The sequence below is a fragment of the Cydia pomonella genome, chromosome 19, assembly GCF_033807575.1.
Source record: "Cydia pomonella isolate Wapato2018A chromosome 19, ilCydPomo1, whole genome shotgun sequence".
Classification (NCBI taxonomy): Eukaryota; Metazoa; Arthropoda; class Insecta; order Lepidoptera; family Tortricidae; genus Cydia; species Cydia pomonella.
The window spans coordinates 10173605-10188324 of NC_084721.1; the positions used below are offsets into that span (position 1 = coordinate 10173605).

Sequence of the window (14720 nt, forward strand, 5' to 3'; positions counted from 1 at the left end):
GGCTCGCTTCGGCGCTTCTAAAATATGAGTTGCGATCGGGAGCACGTGTGACCCGTCGGAGGCCCCCGTCCATGGAGAATGCCGGTGACGGATGGAGAGTACTGACCGGGCGCCTTGGGCGGCTTGGGGAAGGCGACGTGCGGCGGCACGGGCAGGCAGTCGCGCGGCGTGAGGCGCAGCCAGTCGTGCGCGCGGGCGGGCGCGCCGCCCAGCGCCGAGCCCAGGCGCGCCGCCACCGCGCCCACCGGGCCGCGCGCGCGCGCCGCGCCGCCCGCCGCGCCGCCCGCGCGCAGCTCCGCCGGGCCCAGCCCCGCCATCGCCACCGAACCTAAAACACACGCAATACTTCAACAGGAGGCACGACGTTCGCTTCTACTCGATCTTACATCTGACTCGGGCTCTATATTCCTAGAGTGATACAGTGATCGGTCTATGCGGTAGGAAGAAATGTTAGGGAATTTATAGGTTTTTTGGACTTTTCCGCGACCACTTTTATTTGTTACACAGAAATGCTCCGATTGACTTTGTGCTCCGGCGACATCAGTTGAGCGATTTAATATACAAAAACTCAACTAGGATCCGACAACATCATTCGAGCGATTCTACCGACAAATAATCTCGCTACAATCCACTGTCAGTAGTATAATCATCGTACTACACAACTGGGCCGCCAGGGGCAGGGTCGAGGGGCTGGCGGGCAGTATATCAAATTTTAGACATTTATTAACTGTTTAAACAATTAATATTTAATATACAAGTTACTTTTTTCCTCGCAAGTGTGTTGCACAATACTCACCGAAGGCAGTGTTTTAAATCACCACTCGTTATGAAGTACCTATTCGGATTTATATCGTAGAACGTTTTACAGTACATGAAAGTTTGGACATAGGCACTTCAAGCGGTCACGTACCACGTACAGTATAGGAGTGTATACTCACACTCGTGCTTGACCTGCTGCAGGTTGATGGGCGCGAAGGGCGAGCGCGCGTGGTGGCGCGGGCGGCGCAGCGCGCGCGCGAGGCGGCGCGCCAGGCGCGTGAAGGGCGACGCGCGCAGGTAGAAGGCGGCGCGCGTCTTCATCACCGGCCGCGCGCCCTCGCCGGCGCCGTGCGCCGTCGCCACGTGCCGCGCCAGGTGCGCGCGCAGCTTGAACTCCTGAGGACACCGGGACGGGAGCGTCAGAGTGGCGAGTGCCGACCGAGGAAAAGCGTCATGCTTATTGATGGGAGCTGTCCCTTCAAATTTAACTGCTCCCGTTTTCACTGCTTTTAGCGAACGCTAGGTCACGGTAGGTGAACAAATACACGGTGTAACACGAGGAACCCGAAAGATTTTAACCACGCACTTCTTGAGGCCAAAAGAAGAAAAAATGTTATACGAGTTTACGTAAATTTCGCCAAAAAATACTTTTTTTTGTTATTTTTTTTCAAATTTTACATAAAAGATTAATGTTATGGTAAAACTGGCACTAAAAATGAATACTAACGATTTTTTTTTGTAAAATCTAATTTTTGCAAAAATACACGATGTAACACGAGGAACCCGAAAGATTTTAAACACGCACTTCTGAGGCCAAAAGAAGAAAAAATGTTAAAGGTGAATGTTATGGTAAAACTGGCACTAAAATGAATACTAACGATTTTTTTAAATCTAATTTTTGTAAAGGTCACTTATTGACATAGATCTATGCGCCCTCTGAGGTGTGCGGGACCAGGTGAAAGACATCATTTCACATTCACTGGCATTGAAATAGAGTTCATTTTCAACACTCCAACGATGAACCGCCTCTATGTCCCGTTACAGCTCCTCGCAATCCCTTTGGCTTTGGATCAGTTTATTAAATATCACATCATCAGCGAACATTACTAATGTGCTGTGATGCAATTCGTCATCAGGCAGATCGTTTATGAGCAGCACAAAAAGAAACGGTCCCACAAACGGGTTGGACCCCTGACTGATAACAGAGCGCGTGGGGTAGCTTTCAGAAACGTAAGGACCATACTTCACGTACTGTTTTCGATCGGGTAGATAATTCGCAAAAATATTTAGAAGTCCCATAGCACCTAGTTTTAAAAGACGAACGTCATTATCTACCCGATTAAAAGCTTTCTGAAAATCCAGATAAACGACGTCCACCTGAACTTTCCTATCCAGCTCACGTGATTAAATATGGGTCAACGTGAGCAGGTTTGTGGCCACCGATCTTCTGGGGAGAAATGCATGCTATGTACTGGTGATGTGAGACTGACAGCAGTTTGCAATGTGTCGCCGATTCGAATACTTTTTTAGCCAGGACATTTAGAATTGCAACGGGACGATAATCGACTCATTTTTTATATGTACGGGATTTTTTTTTTTAGAAACCTAGCGTTTGTGGTAGCGGGGCAATTTCCTCGCGCACAAACCAGCCAATGTAGACGTGCCTCGGAAACACGTCGTCGTTCACTGGAAGTTTTGTGCGCGAGGAAATTGCCTCGCGCATATGCCCGCTCTGTGTGGACCCGCCTAATGATCGAGTCGGGTCGCGCGGCAGCCCGGTATCCATTGCGCGCGGCTGCCGCGCGACCCAACGGTCGATAGTTTGCCGCACGATATCGAGACGCGGCTTTACTGAGCCAATAAAATACCGCTGCCAAAAATATTCCGAAATCCATACCTTGCAACCTTATAATTAGTAAGCATAGTTTTTGAAAGTGGAACAGAAAGTGAGTTGATACAAGGCATACCTTAGCGCAGTTGAGGACGGTGCAGCGATGCGGGCGGTGCGACACGGACAGCGCGGCGTCCTCGCCCTCGGCGCGCGCGCCCTTGCCCGCCTCCACCTCCGTCTCGCCGAACACTCCCGCCGTCTGAGCCGAAACATTACTTATTCACACGGAAATCCTACATACAGGTCAAAAGCGTCTCAATGGAGCGCGGCCATACTACATTTTGTACCAATAATTAAATATCTAAAGTTCACACTACGGGCAACATACGTCGAAAACCAAAGCTAGCGTCGTCGACATAGTTAACTGTCTACATACAAACCGCATTTCAACGACCTGCGGTCTATCTACGGTCTATATACGGCCAAATGCTGCCAAGGATGTCATTTGTATACCAACGGTCAGTAAATTTTCGGAAAGTTAATATTCACACTTGTTTCTAAAAGGTTAGGTTATACATAAGCGATGCTGTCCGTACATCCTAAATTTCAACTTGGGGTTAGGGCTGTTGTACGTTTGAAATTAGGAAGAAGTTCTACTTATTTCCCCTATTTTTTCTAACAAGTGTGATGAAAAACATTGCGAGTGCCACGGGCGGCACAGGAATTACGAGCTCATGTAAATTAAGCCCTTGCCTCTGGCTTCGGACTTCATTGTTCGTAAATTCTTGTTTACCTCTCAAACTTCCATAACAGTTGTTGAAGATGCCATCGGAACAAATACTAAGGCGAAGGCTAGACGTACCTACAATAAATACAGTGATCAATTAATGTGGTAAGTACTGAAGGATCACAATCTCACATTCTGATCACGCAACAAGGCTACACGTGCAAAATTTATTACGTCAGTACTGTAACGTGTTTCGTAGAATTCAGTCGTCAGTTTCCATATGCCGCGATGCGTACTGATATATCACAGTATTTAATGTACAGTACGTGTAGTCTAGTATGTTGAAGGATCACAATATTTATCACAAACCGAGATCCGGAATCCATAAATCTAGATTTCCGTGATATAACGATATTTGATAAATATCAGTAAATCACTGTATTTATTGCACGTCTAGGCCTTCGCCTAAAGCGGTATTTACATTGCATGCGGTTCCGCACGTCTTAGCCCTGTCTCAATTATACACCAGTGTCATAACCGCATAATATGAGAGATGGGAAAAGTTCAGACTAACCTTAAGTCCTCCATATTTTTTCCAGTACTGCCAGCACGTGCCACACAGTCTGTATTGTAAATGCTGCGGTCCCCACGTGTACCACTGGTTTGAATTCGTTACTGCAATACAATAATTAACATACGTTACTAATTGATTTGAACTAACGTGGTGGTAATCATAGGTATTACAGAAATGATCCATAATATAAATAAATCACTCGTTTTGTAAAAATAAAAGAATAGGGATACATTTTGCGCCTCACGTTCTACACCGAATCTACAGTTTAGTCGACCTCACACCATCAAAAAATTGGTACTTTCGGCAGTCTTCCAGTTCCAGATGTCCCCAATTGCTAGTGTTGACATTCGACTAAACTTCGTACACATTTGCACAATGTGTCGAGTGCAAGGGACGCTATGAATATGAATATATTATTATTAATTCATTTATTAATGTAAAACAATTACATGTAACTGTACAATTACAATAAATGCGCCAAACTGGAGTAACCAGTTTGTTGGCGCGCCGCGCTCAAATCTCACTTATTATTTTGTTTACATTATGACTTTTGTACGTATTCTATTGTTAGTAAAAAAAAGGAAGGCATGCACTTATGTAAGAATGATTTTCGTGTATGTATGTATCTATTTATATTAATATTACTATTTTATTACCTGTTTGATTCGGACTTATCGTTAACTAACCTTTTTTTTAGGTATGATGTTTCCAACATCTCAATTTTTAATAGATCACTTATGATGTTCGTCTGCAGACAAAGAAGACGTAACCCGTATCGGTTACGCTTATATCCATGCAACCGGGGCGGAGAATAAGTTGGTCAGGGCAATATGCAGCAGTCAAATTTTATATTAACCAACGAAAGGAAACTCGCTTTCACGTAAAAAAAAACTATGATGCCACAGACAGACAGGCATTGGCGTCAAACACATTACACCCCTCTTTTTGAATTGGGGATAAAAAACGCAAAAGGTGATATAAAGTACATTCCTCCAAGGAGTTCAAATACCATATCAAAAATACAGCTTTACATCACGCTTTGCGTCTTTATATATTTTTGAGAGATTTGACGGAGTTGATAGTACGACATGTTGGGGCGGGGCGGTGCACATGAGGCACTAGAACGGTGCTTGTTACCTTGGCAGGAGGCGCAGAGCATGGCGGGCGGCTGCAGCGCGGCGGTGCCGTTGGTGCCGCCGTTGAGCACGGTGCCCGGCTTGCTGCCCGAGTTGCTCACCAGCGCCGGGTTCGGCTTGTTGCTGCAACACGATCCATGCTCGTCATTCAAATTACAAGGGCTACATGACTAACTTCATTATTCGAATAAGCGCAAGCTGTTCTAATATTTACAAATGGTCCCTACGACAGTTCATTTTTATACACGGTATGATAATATAAAGATAAAGATAGTTTAGTATTCAAGTAGGCATATTACAATGCGCTTATGAACGTCAAATAAAGCTACACCGGCTCTAACCCTACACCTCTGACCCGAGAAGATTTAAATCCCCCCTCAATTGGAGGAGGGTATCCCAATATGGACCGGCAAGAAACTCGGCGTTTATTTTAAGCTCCTTTGATTTTAAGGGTACATTCCTGAGCTTAAATTAAGTTACTTTCTCAAAGACAAGGGCATTCTAATTAACTCCAATTCGGAGATAATAAAAAAAATATATTTTTATCTAATAAAGCCCATATGAACATCTACACTTGCCTTAGGGCTTGTTTACAAATTGATTAGTGTTCAGTATGAGTTTATGCATTTGCTACTAATCGCAAGTACTATCTCGGACGATCGATGTTCAAAATGATATTGGATATGTCAAAGTTTTCAATTGTTTGGTAAAGTTAAATAGCATGCCCATGTTACAACAACACTATAGGCAGCATTTAATTACATTTTAAGAAAAAAAAGGAAAAAAAAAACTATGCCATTTAATTTCCTTAAATGTACTTAGGCACACCCCAAAGTTAAAAGAGTTAAAAAAACACCATGTATGGAGTAGCTGTCGCGTACAATGTTGATCTTAAAAAAAAAATTTGGAACTTTAATACATTAATTTATTTTGAAGTGTAACTAGCACAATCGGATTAGGACCAGCCTCGAAATCTCGGGAACTGTCGTGAAATTTGGTATTTGGTATATATATATATATATATAAATAAATTAAAGGCCCTTTTTACATGCCCACACCATTTTACAGATGGGGACCTCGAGGAATCGCAGTCATCTTGGAAAATGTGTACCATCCAGGAGAAATTCGCGTTTTACTCTAAATCTACGTTCTTTATGAAAATATCGTGTAAAGCAACATTCAAGCTTATTAAATTCTACAAAAAAAAGTCGTCGATATCTTTGCGGAAAAAATACATCTCGTTATAGAAAATACTTGCTGAATCTAAGTTTATCGCTTATACACTTCCAGGGGACATTCTCTTAATAGGAAACTCGGAGGAATATGAATTCCACTTTTAACTATACATTTGTACGTGATCCCTCGAGGTCCCCAAATGTCAAATGGTGTGGGCATTGTGCTAAACATTAAAGTCATAAAAATACATATATTTCTTCAATAGCAATAGGTATAATGTGTATCTAAGGTTCACGCCACACGATAAACAGATGGGGTGCAGACGAGGGTATATGATGTGGGTAAGCCTTAAAGTAAGTATGGACTTATACAGATAACTGGCGTGGTTCATAATTGTGGACATTTTACGTACATTATTTGTATTGTTTTTAGTATAGGTAATTCTAAATAAATAGTTTCTTCATGTTTAAAAAAATCACAGAGTCGTGGCAAATAATAGAGCAACAGAGAATGACAAGTATTAAAGAGCGGGCGTGGGTACAAACACTCACTAGTTGGGAATGTAGACTTGCTTGAGCTTGGACTCCGCCTCAACTGCCTTCACTCGCTTCTGCTGCACGTAACGGTCCGTCGTCTTCCACATGTAGTAGTATTCGACGAGGTTCTTCAACGTTTTCCAAGGCAACTGTACATAATTACCGATATGTATAAAGTGAAACACACGAAGTAATGAAATATTCCATGGAAGTAATAAAGGTCCCAGTTTGTAGATCAAAACCTTGACATACAATACAGAACTCCGCCTGAGCGCTCTTGCGCTGATAAGCTGATCAACAATAGTATTTTCTACCCTCTGGGCGGAAAGCGTCAACTTTGCTCCCGCTAAACGAAGTTGCCGCTTTCCGCCTCCGTCGAGCAGAAAAATAGTATGCGCACCACGGGAGGAATCGAAGGACATTCCATCCCGCGAGTTTGCCACCCACAATTTTACACCCGGCACGCAATGTTCCACTTTTCCTCCCTTGGGACACAAATAACTATTTCATTTTTTATGCTCTGAAAGAGGGTCATTGTTGTTCTAAAAAGTGTGTAGAAAGTGATACATTTATGCACTAGAGCATTTGTCTCTCCAAATACGATTTTGTTTAATTTTTTAACGATAAGCAATTGAAATTTGGTTTTAAATGGGTTTGTTATACAATTTCCATTCTGATATTTAATAACTAACGATACTTTTACCTATATTGTTAATTAAAAGAACCCTTAAGTAATACTATAAAAATGTATACTAGTCTTACTATATATATACTATATGTATACTTAGTCTAGTTTAAAAAAACCACACGCATTTTACTTTCCTCGTATTCGAAATGAGAAATAACTCGGATGCAGGCATCATTTCTTTCGCTCAAACTATTGGTGCTCTCACTGCGTTCGAGCGTCAAACTACCACGGCAGAAATGAGTGCCTTTCATCCCTTGGTTAACAATTTTCTATTTATACCATCGTGATATAATTCTCGTACCGTCATTAGGCCATTCAGCAAGCTTCGTGGCCTAAACACGGTACTCGACTGAATAGCTTTATTATATCACTATTGTATACAATACTTTTTCTACAAGTCATCTAATCTATCTAATAATACTTTTTCTACTATAAAACCTAATTAATTAAAGAAAATTAGGTAATTATATCAGTAGTACAAAAGCGTGCATAATATATATTACTCATGAAATAGAAGCGCGTTGGTTTCTTTTCCACTGGACCGCAGCGCCACGTTAACGATTGGATTAAATTCATTATAAACTACAGTGTTTGCTTATGAATATTATGGTGGAGTTGGGATCCCATAGGTATATGAAAAGTACGCAATTACAGTTTGGTATACGAAATCTTAATTCAACCATTACAGTCGACGAGTAGAAAAAGCTATATTACGTTATAGGAATCAAAAACAAGTCTTGAGACAATAGAGATCGTGATTTTTATTATATCAAGGGAACAGTGTGAACTGAACGAAGATGTAATGACAAAAATGAGAAAGGAATGTTGAGATGGTTTGGACACGTGGAAAGAATGATTGAAAGGGCGAACAAAGACAGTGTATAAAATAGAAGTAGAAGCGGAAGTAGATCTCGGCGAACTTTCTCTGATAAAATCAAGAGCACCCTAAGCCGGCGACTGCTATGACTGGCTGGGGATGAGGACTGTTATGACAGTGAAGGAAGCGAAAGAAGTATGTTAGGATGGTAGCAAGTGGAAATCCGTGGTTTCTGTCTACCCCTCCAAATGACCGTAACTATATGTATTGACATCAGTTATAGTGAATATGATAACTAGTGTTGAAATTTAAATTAGTAAATCTTTATGGTTATTGCTGCCACATAAATAGCGCTTATAGTCAGACCAAGATAAGTTGGCAGCAATTTTGACAGTGAAAATGTAATTTTGAATGTCAAACTTCTATGAAATTATGACGTTTACTTAACACTTGCACAGGCTGGGCTATCAAAATCGCTGCCAACTTAGCTTAGTCTAACTACATTAGAGATGCAACAAATAGTGGCTTGGCCGAATACCGAATATCCGACGGAGCCATCGGCCGAATATTCAGTTAGAAGTTTTACCTAAACTGAAGTAAATCGAACGCGCGCGTGCGTGCGCTTTGCAAGTTGCAACTTGTTTCTCGCTGTCTGCAGCAGTCATTGATAGAAATTGCGCTTATTCTGCACGCAGTGCGTATTGAAATGTTCACATTGTGGTGTGATAGTTTCGTCGTGTGCGTAAAATTTATTATTTTGTATTATTTTTCTCATGTTTTTGTTCTATCTATGAATATAAAGGTAGTCTGAAGGATTATACTGATCTCAATAATTGATTACTTGTAGTTTGTTACTTTTTCACCTCTCGTTTACCGTTATCTACGTGATTACGTACTATTCGGTATTCAGCCGAATACTAAGCCACTATTCGGTATTCGGCCGAATAGTGAAATTGTGGCTGAATAGGCCGAATACCGAATAGTGGCCGAATATTCGTTGCATCTCTACTCTAGATTACTACCTAATCGAAAATAGGTGGGGGTCGGAAGATAAAGGGCCAGTTTCCCCTCCTTGCATAATATCTTGTCTTGTTCTTTTGGTCTATTTTAAGAAGTAACGAGAAAGAGTTTGGAAATAGCACCTGACAAGTAACCTTCAGTTCAGGAAATTGGGCTCTATTAACGAGGCAACCGATCGGCAACCAGCTTCTTTCGGGCCTAGCGTACACATCATCAACACGAAGGGATACTCACAAAGTCGTGCCTGATGTCGGCAAAGTCCTTGCCATACTTGTCGAGCGCCTCCTCAAAGAGGTTGGCCTCGGCGGCGGACCACTCCTCCATCTCGTCGCGGCAGAGCACGGGGCCCGACGCGGGCACGAGCGACGACAGCGCCGACTCTATGCTGTAGCCAGACTTGTGTAGTGTGTCCATTGCGTGGAACTGTCGGAAAAGAGGTGAAAAGTAAGGTTCATTATAAACGTCTCATTGTATTCATTGTAAAAAAATGATGCGTGCGACTCGTGTTCCAGAGTTAAATTTCTTTGATATGGATGTGCTTTGACAAGTTTCCGCCCGGTTAGCGAAAACGAAAACTGCGCTGCAAGCTTTTACCGTGGATAAAATGCTCAAATTAGGGAGCAAAACTTAAAAAAGGGCATTCGCAAGGGTTCTTGTTTAACATTTCTGACAGTGGGATTTTGGGTTTTCTTGCTTCTATTGAGACAAATGCGTGTCCGAATCCTTTGAGGCTGGAATTCAAAGGGCAATACAGTTGGGTACAACAAAGCCTTTGTGCGGCTAAGGGTCAACCGCTAATGAATAGGCTAGAATTAATGTAAATAGCTAGAAGCTTCATAAGTTCCATAAAAGCAATTGGCTATATACTCGTTACTCAACTAACAAGTATACTTAATTTAATGTTGTGATTCGTAGCGGAACCAGTCATTTATCATGTCTCGAGATAGTGTTATCGCTGCGGTGTAACGACGGAGCTTCTTGTACAAATTACTAGTCTTTAGCTAAAAAAATTAATAATATTTACTTAACGGTTTTTCTATTTAATTTTTTTGTACCCGCAAGAGCTATACTAGGTATATTATGTTTAACCTTTTTTGCCGGATGAGAGTTTATTTGAAGCTAAGAACCTTAAGTCAATACGCAAGGAATGTTAAAATAAATTAATAGTTTAAAAAACACTAGAAAACACGCTTTTTAACCTTGAAACCTGATCGTGGTAAAAGTCCATTACGTGACCTTTCTCACAAGTGCAAACACGACTATGATACGATATTCCATCATGGAATGCCAGTGCCTATCTTCCAGCTTCATCATCAGACCTTGAAACCTAATCGTGGTTAAAGTTAATTACAAGACTTTTCTAACAAATCCAAACACAGCTATGATACGATGTTCCATCATGAAGTTCCAGTTATATCTTCCGGCTCCATCATCAGATTAATTCGATAGTACCATATTATTGTATTGTCATCAGAACTACATACAGCTGCCAATTTTCATGATACTACGATCTTTGGAAGATGGTTAAATTAGTTACCTTAGATTCCATTACATAGTTACATACAGGTCGACCTAATAAAAGCGTGTTAACAAGGGCAACTGACCAGTGTGATGTCACGGGAGGCGGCGGCGGCGGACATGTGTAGCGAGGGTTGCTTGACGCTGGAGGAGCAGTCGAGCGCGCGCGCGAACGTGCCCACCGAGCGCGACACCACGAGGAACTGGTCGATCTGCCGGTCCGTCAGCCCGTGCTCCGGCGTCCACACCAGCGTCTCCAGCTCCGAGCTCGCGCGCCCGTCGTCCTCGCCTGCAGGATGTCACGGTCGTAGTTCGGATCAAAAATGTTCAAAGGCAAATCGCAGCATACTTTTAAAATTTAACCGGGAGCAAGAGATTTAGGCTTAATCTCCGGTATATGCCGTACTATGCACAGATTGCACAGTATTATAGGTATTGTATGGAAATACAGCAACCTTCTTAAAGAACATGCCAACTCGGCGACAATCGGAGGCACCGTTCGTCTTCAAACGTGGAAGGATTGTATTGATTAAACAACGATAAGAAGCGCCGTATTGAACGGTAAATTTCGGTGAAGCAAGCACATAATTAATATAATTATGTTCTTTATTTTTATTAATTGTATAAAATCAAAATACTCGTATGTATAGTTCATAGACGCAGATACTTTTCCAATATTCGTTTCAGTACGAGGCATCTTGTTGTATTAATGGTTAAATTAATAACAAGCTAAGAAAGTTAACGTACCTTCTTTTAATAAATTAGTTACATCAGTCTGATATCTACTTCCAACTCGGATTTCTCCCTTATCTGCTAATAAAGTCTTTTGTGAAGGATCAAATACTAAACAATAAAAAAATGCGTCCTGAAACAAAAGAAAAAGTTTGTATTAGCACATAGCCTTGGCAACAGTTATTCGGGGACATATTTGAATAAGTACAAGGATATTCAGAATTACGTAATAACATCTAGAGTTGGCGGATATCCTTGAAAATGGGATCGTTATCGAATCTGTAGCTCGTCTCATGAGAAGCTGGTGAATTGAAAATGGTGTTACTAGATAACTTAGTGAATTGCAAAATTTGGGATCTCATGAGCCTCGCCTACTGGGTGAAAGTTTTGTACTATAAAGTGTTTTACTACTACTACTACTACTAAAAGAGCGAGTATTGTCTCAATGCAAATCAAACGGAAGTGGACATCAGTTCAAGGCGTGACGGGACTTAATAGTTCCGGAGGCAATCAGCTAAATGAGTCAGTGCCGGTCACTGAGACAAGATAAACAATATCACCAATGATACATTAAATTCAACCACACATCTAATCCAAATAGGTGACACTGACACGGCACTATCTCAGCGTTAGATCTAGGTACGTATACTTTTTGGTCAATGTCACATAAATAGATTTGGAATAAATCTAAATAGCAATTATGCAAAATAGTAAGTATGTAATCGCGTTATTACGTTTTTTTGCCCTTATTTTGTAAGTTTACTTAATTGGCAATGGCACTAATGCATTATAGCCGATGTTTTGTACAACAAATGTTACGTTAAAAATAAGACATGTGTAACCCCTTATACTCTTTATTGTTCCGATATATTGGTTTATCTATTTTCTCTGCTAATTTAATGCCGACAGTATATATCTACAGCTGCGACCTAATTACGAGGGCTAATCCAAAAGTTGTTAGTTGCTCCGGCTCTACTCATGCGATTAAAATTTTATTTATACTATTGTGAGGGATTTTTCAGTGCTTATTAAAGTGGTGTAAGTACATTTTTAGAAAACGCTTATTTTTGTTTTTATTTTATTTTTACTTCGACGCGTCGAAGCCTAACAATCAGTCATGAAAATCAGTAATTGAGACTCCATATGTACTGTCATTTTATAGACAGTTTTTGTAAAAAAAAAACAAATGTTTTTAGGTGCTACTAAGACGAATCTCGGCTGTTCTTTTACGTATAAATCGTTTTGATTGAGTAAATATTATTATGATTTAATAGGTGTCAACAATGAATCCTTTCATTAAAAGTAAAAATTTCTGATATTTAAAAAAATATATATATGCATATAAGATTTATTATTGATTTATACATTGGAAAGAGCAGAAGGAAGATAATAATTAGACCCGGGTAAATTTAAGTTCTATTTTCAAAGATTTCAATACGAAATTCATTTAATTGTGCCCAAAATTGCCGTTTTTTCTAAGCAATTCGTAACTCCATTAAAAATAGCTTTCAGTTAAAAATATATATTAAAAAAACTATTTGCATTAATAAAAAAAATTGATGGCCATAAGTAGCATGGAAATATCCCTCACAATAGTATAAATAATTTTTTTATCGCATGAGTAGAGCCGGAGCAACTAACAACTTTTGGATCAGCCCTCGTACATGTGATGGGTACATAAAAAAGTTCTACGAATTCTGCGTTTTTGCTCATATTAGGCATTGTAGGTGTGTGTGCCGTGATGTTGTGGAAGTGTTCGCGGTGTCGCCCTACTCCGGTACATACTCACATCCTTATTCAGATAGCTGAGCAGCGACTCTGTCTCGTTGAGTAGCGTGACAGTGCACTTGCCGCGGATGTGCGTAGCGGGCAGCGTCTCCACGTGCCGCGAGAGGAACAGCTCTCGGTGCTTGGCTTGGTGTCGCTGCTTGGGCGCCAGGCCGTCTGTGCCTGGCAGTTCGCTAGATTCCTCCTCCATTGACGCTGGAATTGAAAGATAACTCTTATTGAATTTGTGATCATTTTGTACTGTATGAAGGTCGAATAGTGTTACTAAGTATATACAGTCAGCGTCAAGTAGATAGTGACGTAACGGCCAACTATATCGGTACATATCCTTCTTTCTTTGGTAACAAAAGTATGTTACGATATATTCCTACAGTATCTATTTGATGCTGAACGTACATATATAATGTGTTAAAACTACATTGTCTACAATGGCATGCTTTTGTGTAGGGTAATCCATACTGATATCGGCCCCCTTAAATGCTTAGTCCCTTCAACCTTAATTTATGATGACTGTAGGCTTTTCTACTTTAATTAGATAGAGGCCAATAGCTATAAGTACTGTACTAAAAGCCCAACCATAGGGTAGTAAAGTTTATCCTAAATATTAATATTAGAGACTTAGCACGATCGAAAAACCACTAACAATAGCGTAGCGTCAATGAAATTATATATTCGTAACATAAAAAAGTAGCCATCATAGCCACAAATGCATATAGCTCATTACATACGTATCAACTGGAAATAATTACGCAAACAATACTGTCGTGCTTTCTTCTGAATTTAGGGAAAAAACCTTTCGAAGAAAATATTAGATTGTAAAAAAAACTGTCTAAGTGCCGAACATGCAAAATGGAGGGTTCTTTCTTACAAGAGCTTCATACGGTACGATAATTATTTTTAATTTTTATTTTTTGTTTTTAAATAGAAAGTTTCTTGTTACAGACATTAAAACTATACGTAAGTAACCATAAGTAGCGGAAATGTAGTTTCGAGAGATCGCACCAATCAATGCGCTTGGCTTGGGCTACCGCATGCAAGGACACGACACACGACATACAACGAGTTTTTTATGTGCAATAAAAGCAAAGTTCTCGTTAACCCAAGCTATGATGTTTTTTTGTCGCGTTTATGATTATAAAAGTCCAGGACAGGACCATAAAAGGTAAAGTAAATGTGCAGCATTAATTGATGTCGGAGTAAAGAGCGAATGATTGTGTTCCTGTGCCGCGGACAGACGGCGGCGGGCGAGCGGCATCGGCAGGTGTTGCGAAACATGACCACGTCAGCTTCGTAATTTTTATACGCCGGTGTACCCGACCGCCGCCATTACGACACGAGGCATATTTATTTAATTACAACGCGCCGACGTAAAACTTCGTCTGATAATCATACTTTGTTTATTACAGATAATATGTCGG

General features: G+C 40.7%; 1 protein-coding gene across 4 annotated transcripts in view; it reads right to left on the reverse strand.

Annotated features, from left to right (window-relative positions):
* Positions 1 to 14720, reverse strand: part of LOC133528402 (metastasis-associated protein MTA3) — a 103492-nt gene that overhangs the window by 5480 nt on the left and 83292 nt on the right. For all 4 annotated transcript variants that reach the window (XM_061865787.1, XM_061865786.1, XM_061865785.1 and 1 more), the window contains 10 exons: positions 13304 to 13497; positions 11530 to 11647; positions 10869 to 11071; positions 9499 to 9687; positions 6755 to 6888; positions 5029 to 5150; positions 3892 to 3992; positions 2727 to 2849; positions 939 to 1155; positions 107 to 328 (listed from right to left, as the gene is read on the reverse strand). In XM_061865787.1, coding sequence (XP_061721771.1) covers positions 107 to 328; positions 939 to 1155; positions 2727 to 2849; positions 3892 to 3992; positions 5029 to 5150; positions 6755 to 6888; positions 9499 to 9687; positions 10869 to 11071; positions 11530 to 11647; positions 13304 to 13497 — 1623 coding nt within the window. The remainder of the gene's footprint in view (positions 1 to 106; positions 329 to 938; positions 1156 to 2726; positions 2850 to 3891; positions 3993 to 5028; positions 5151 to 6754; positions 6889 to 9498; positions 9688 to 10868; positions 11072 to 11529; positions 11648 to 13303; positions 13498 to 14720) is intronic.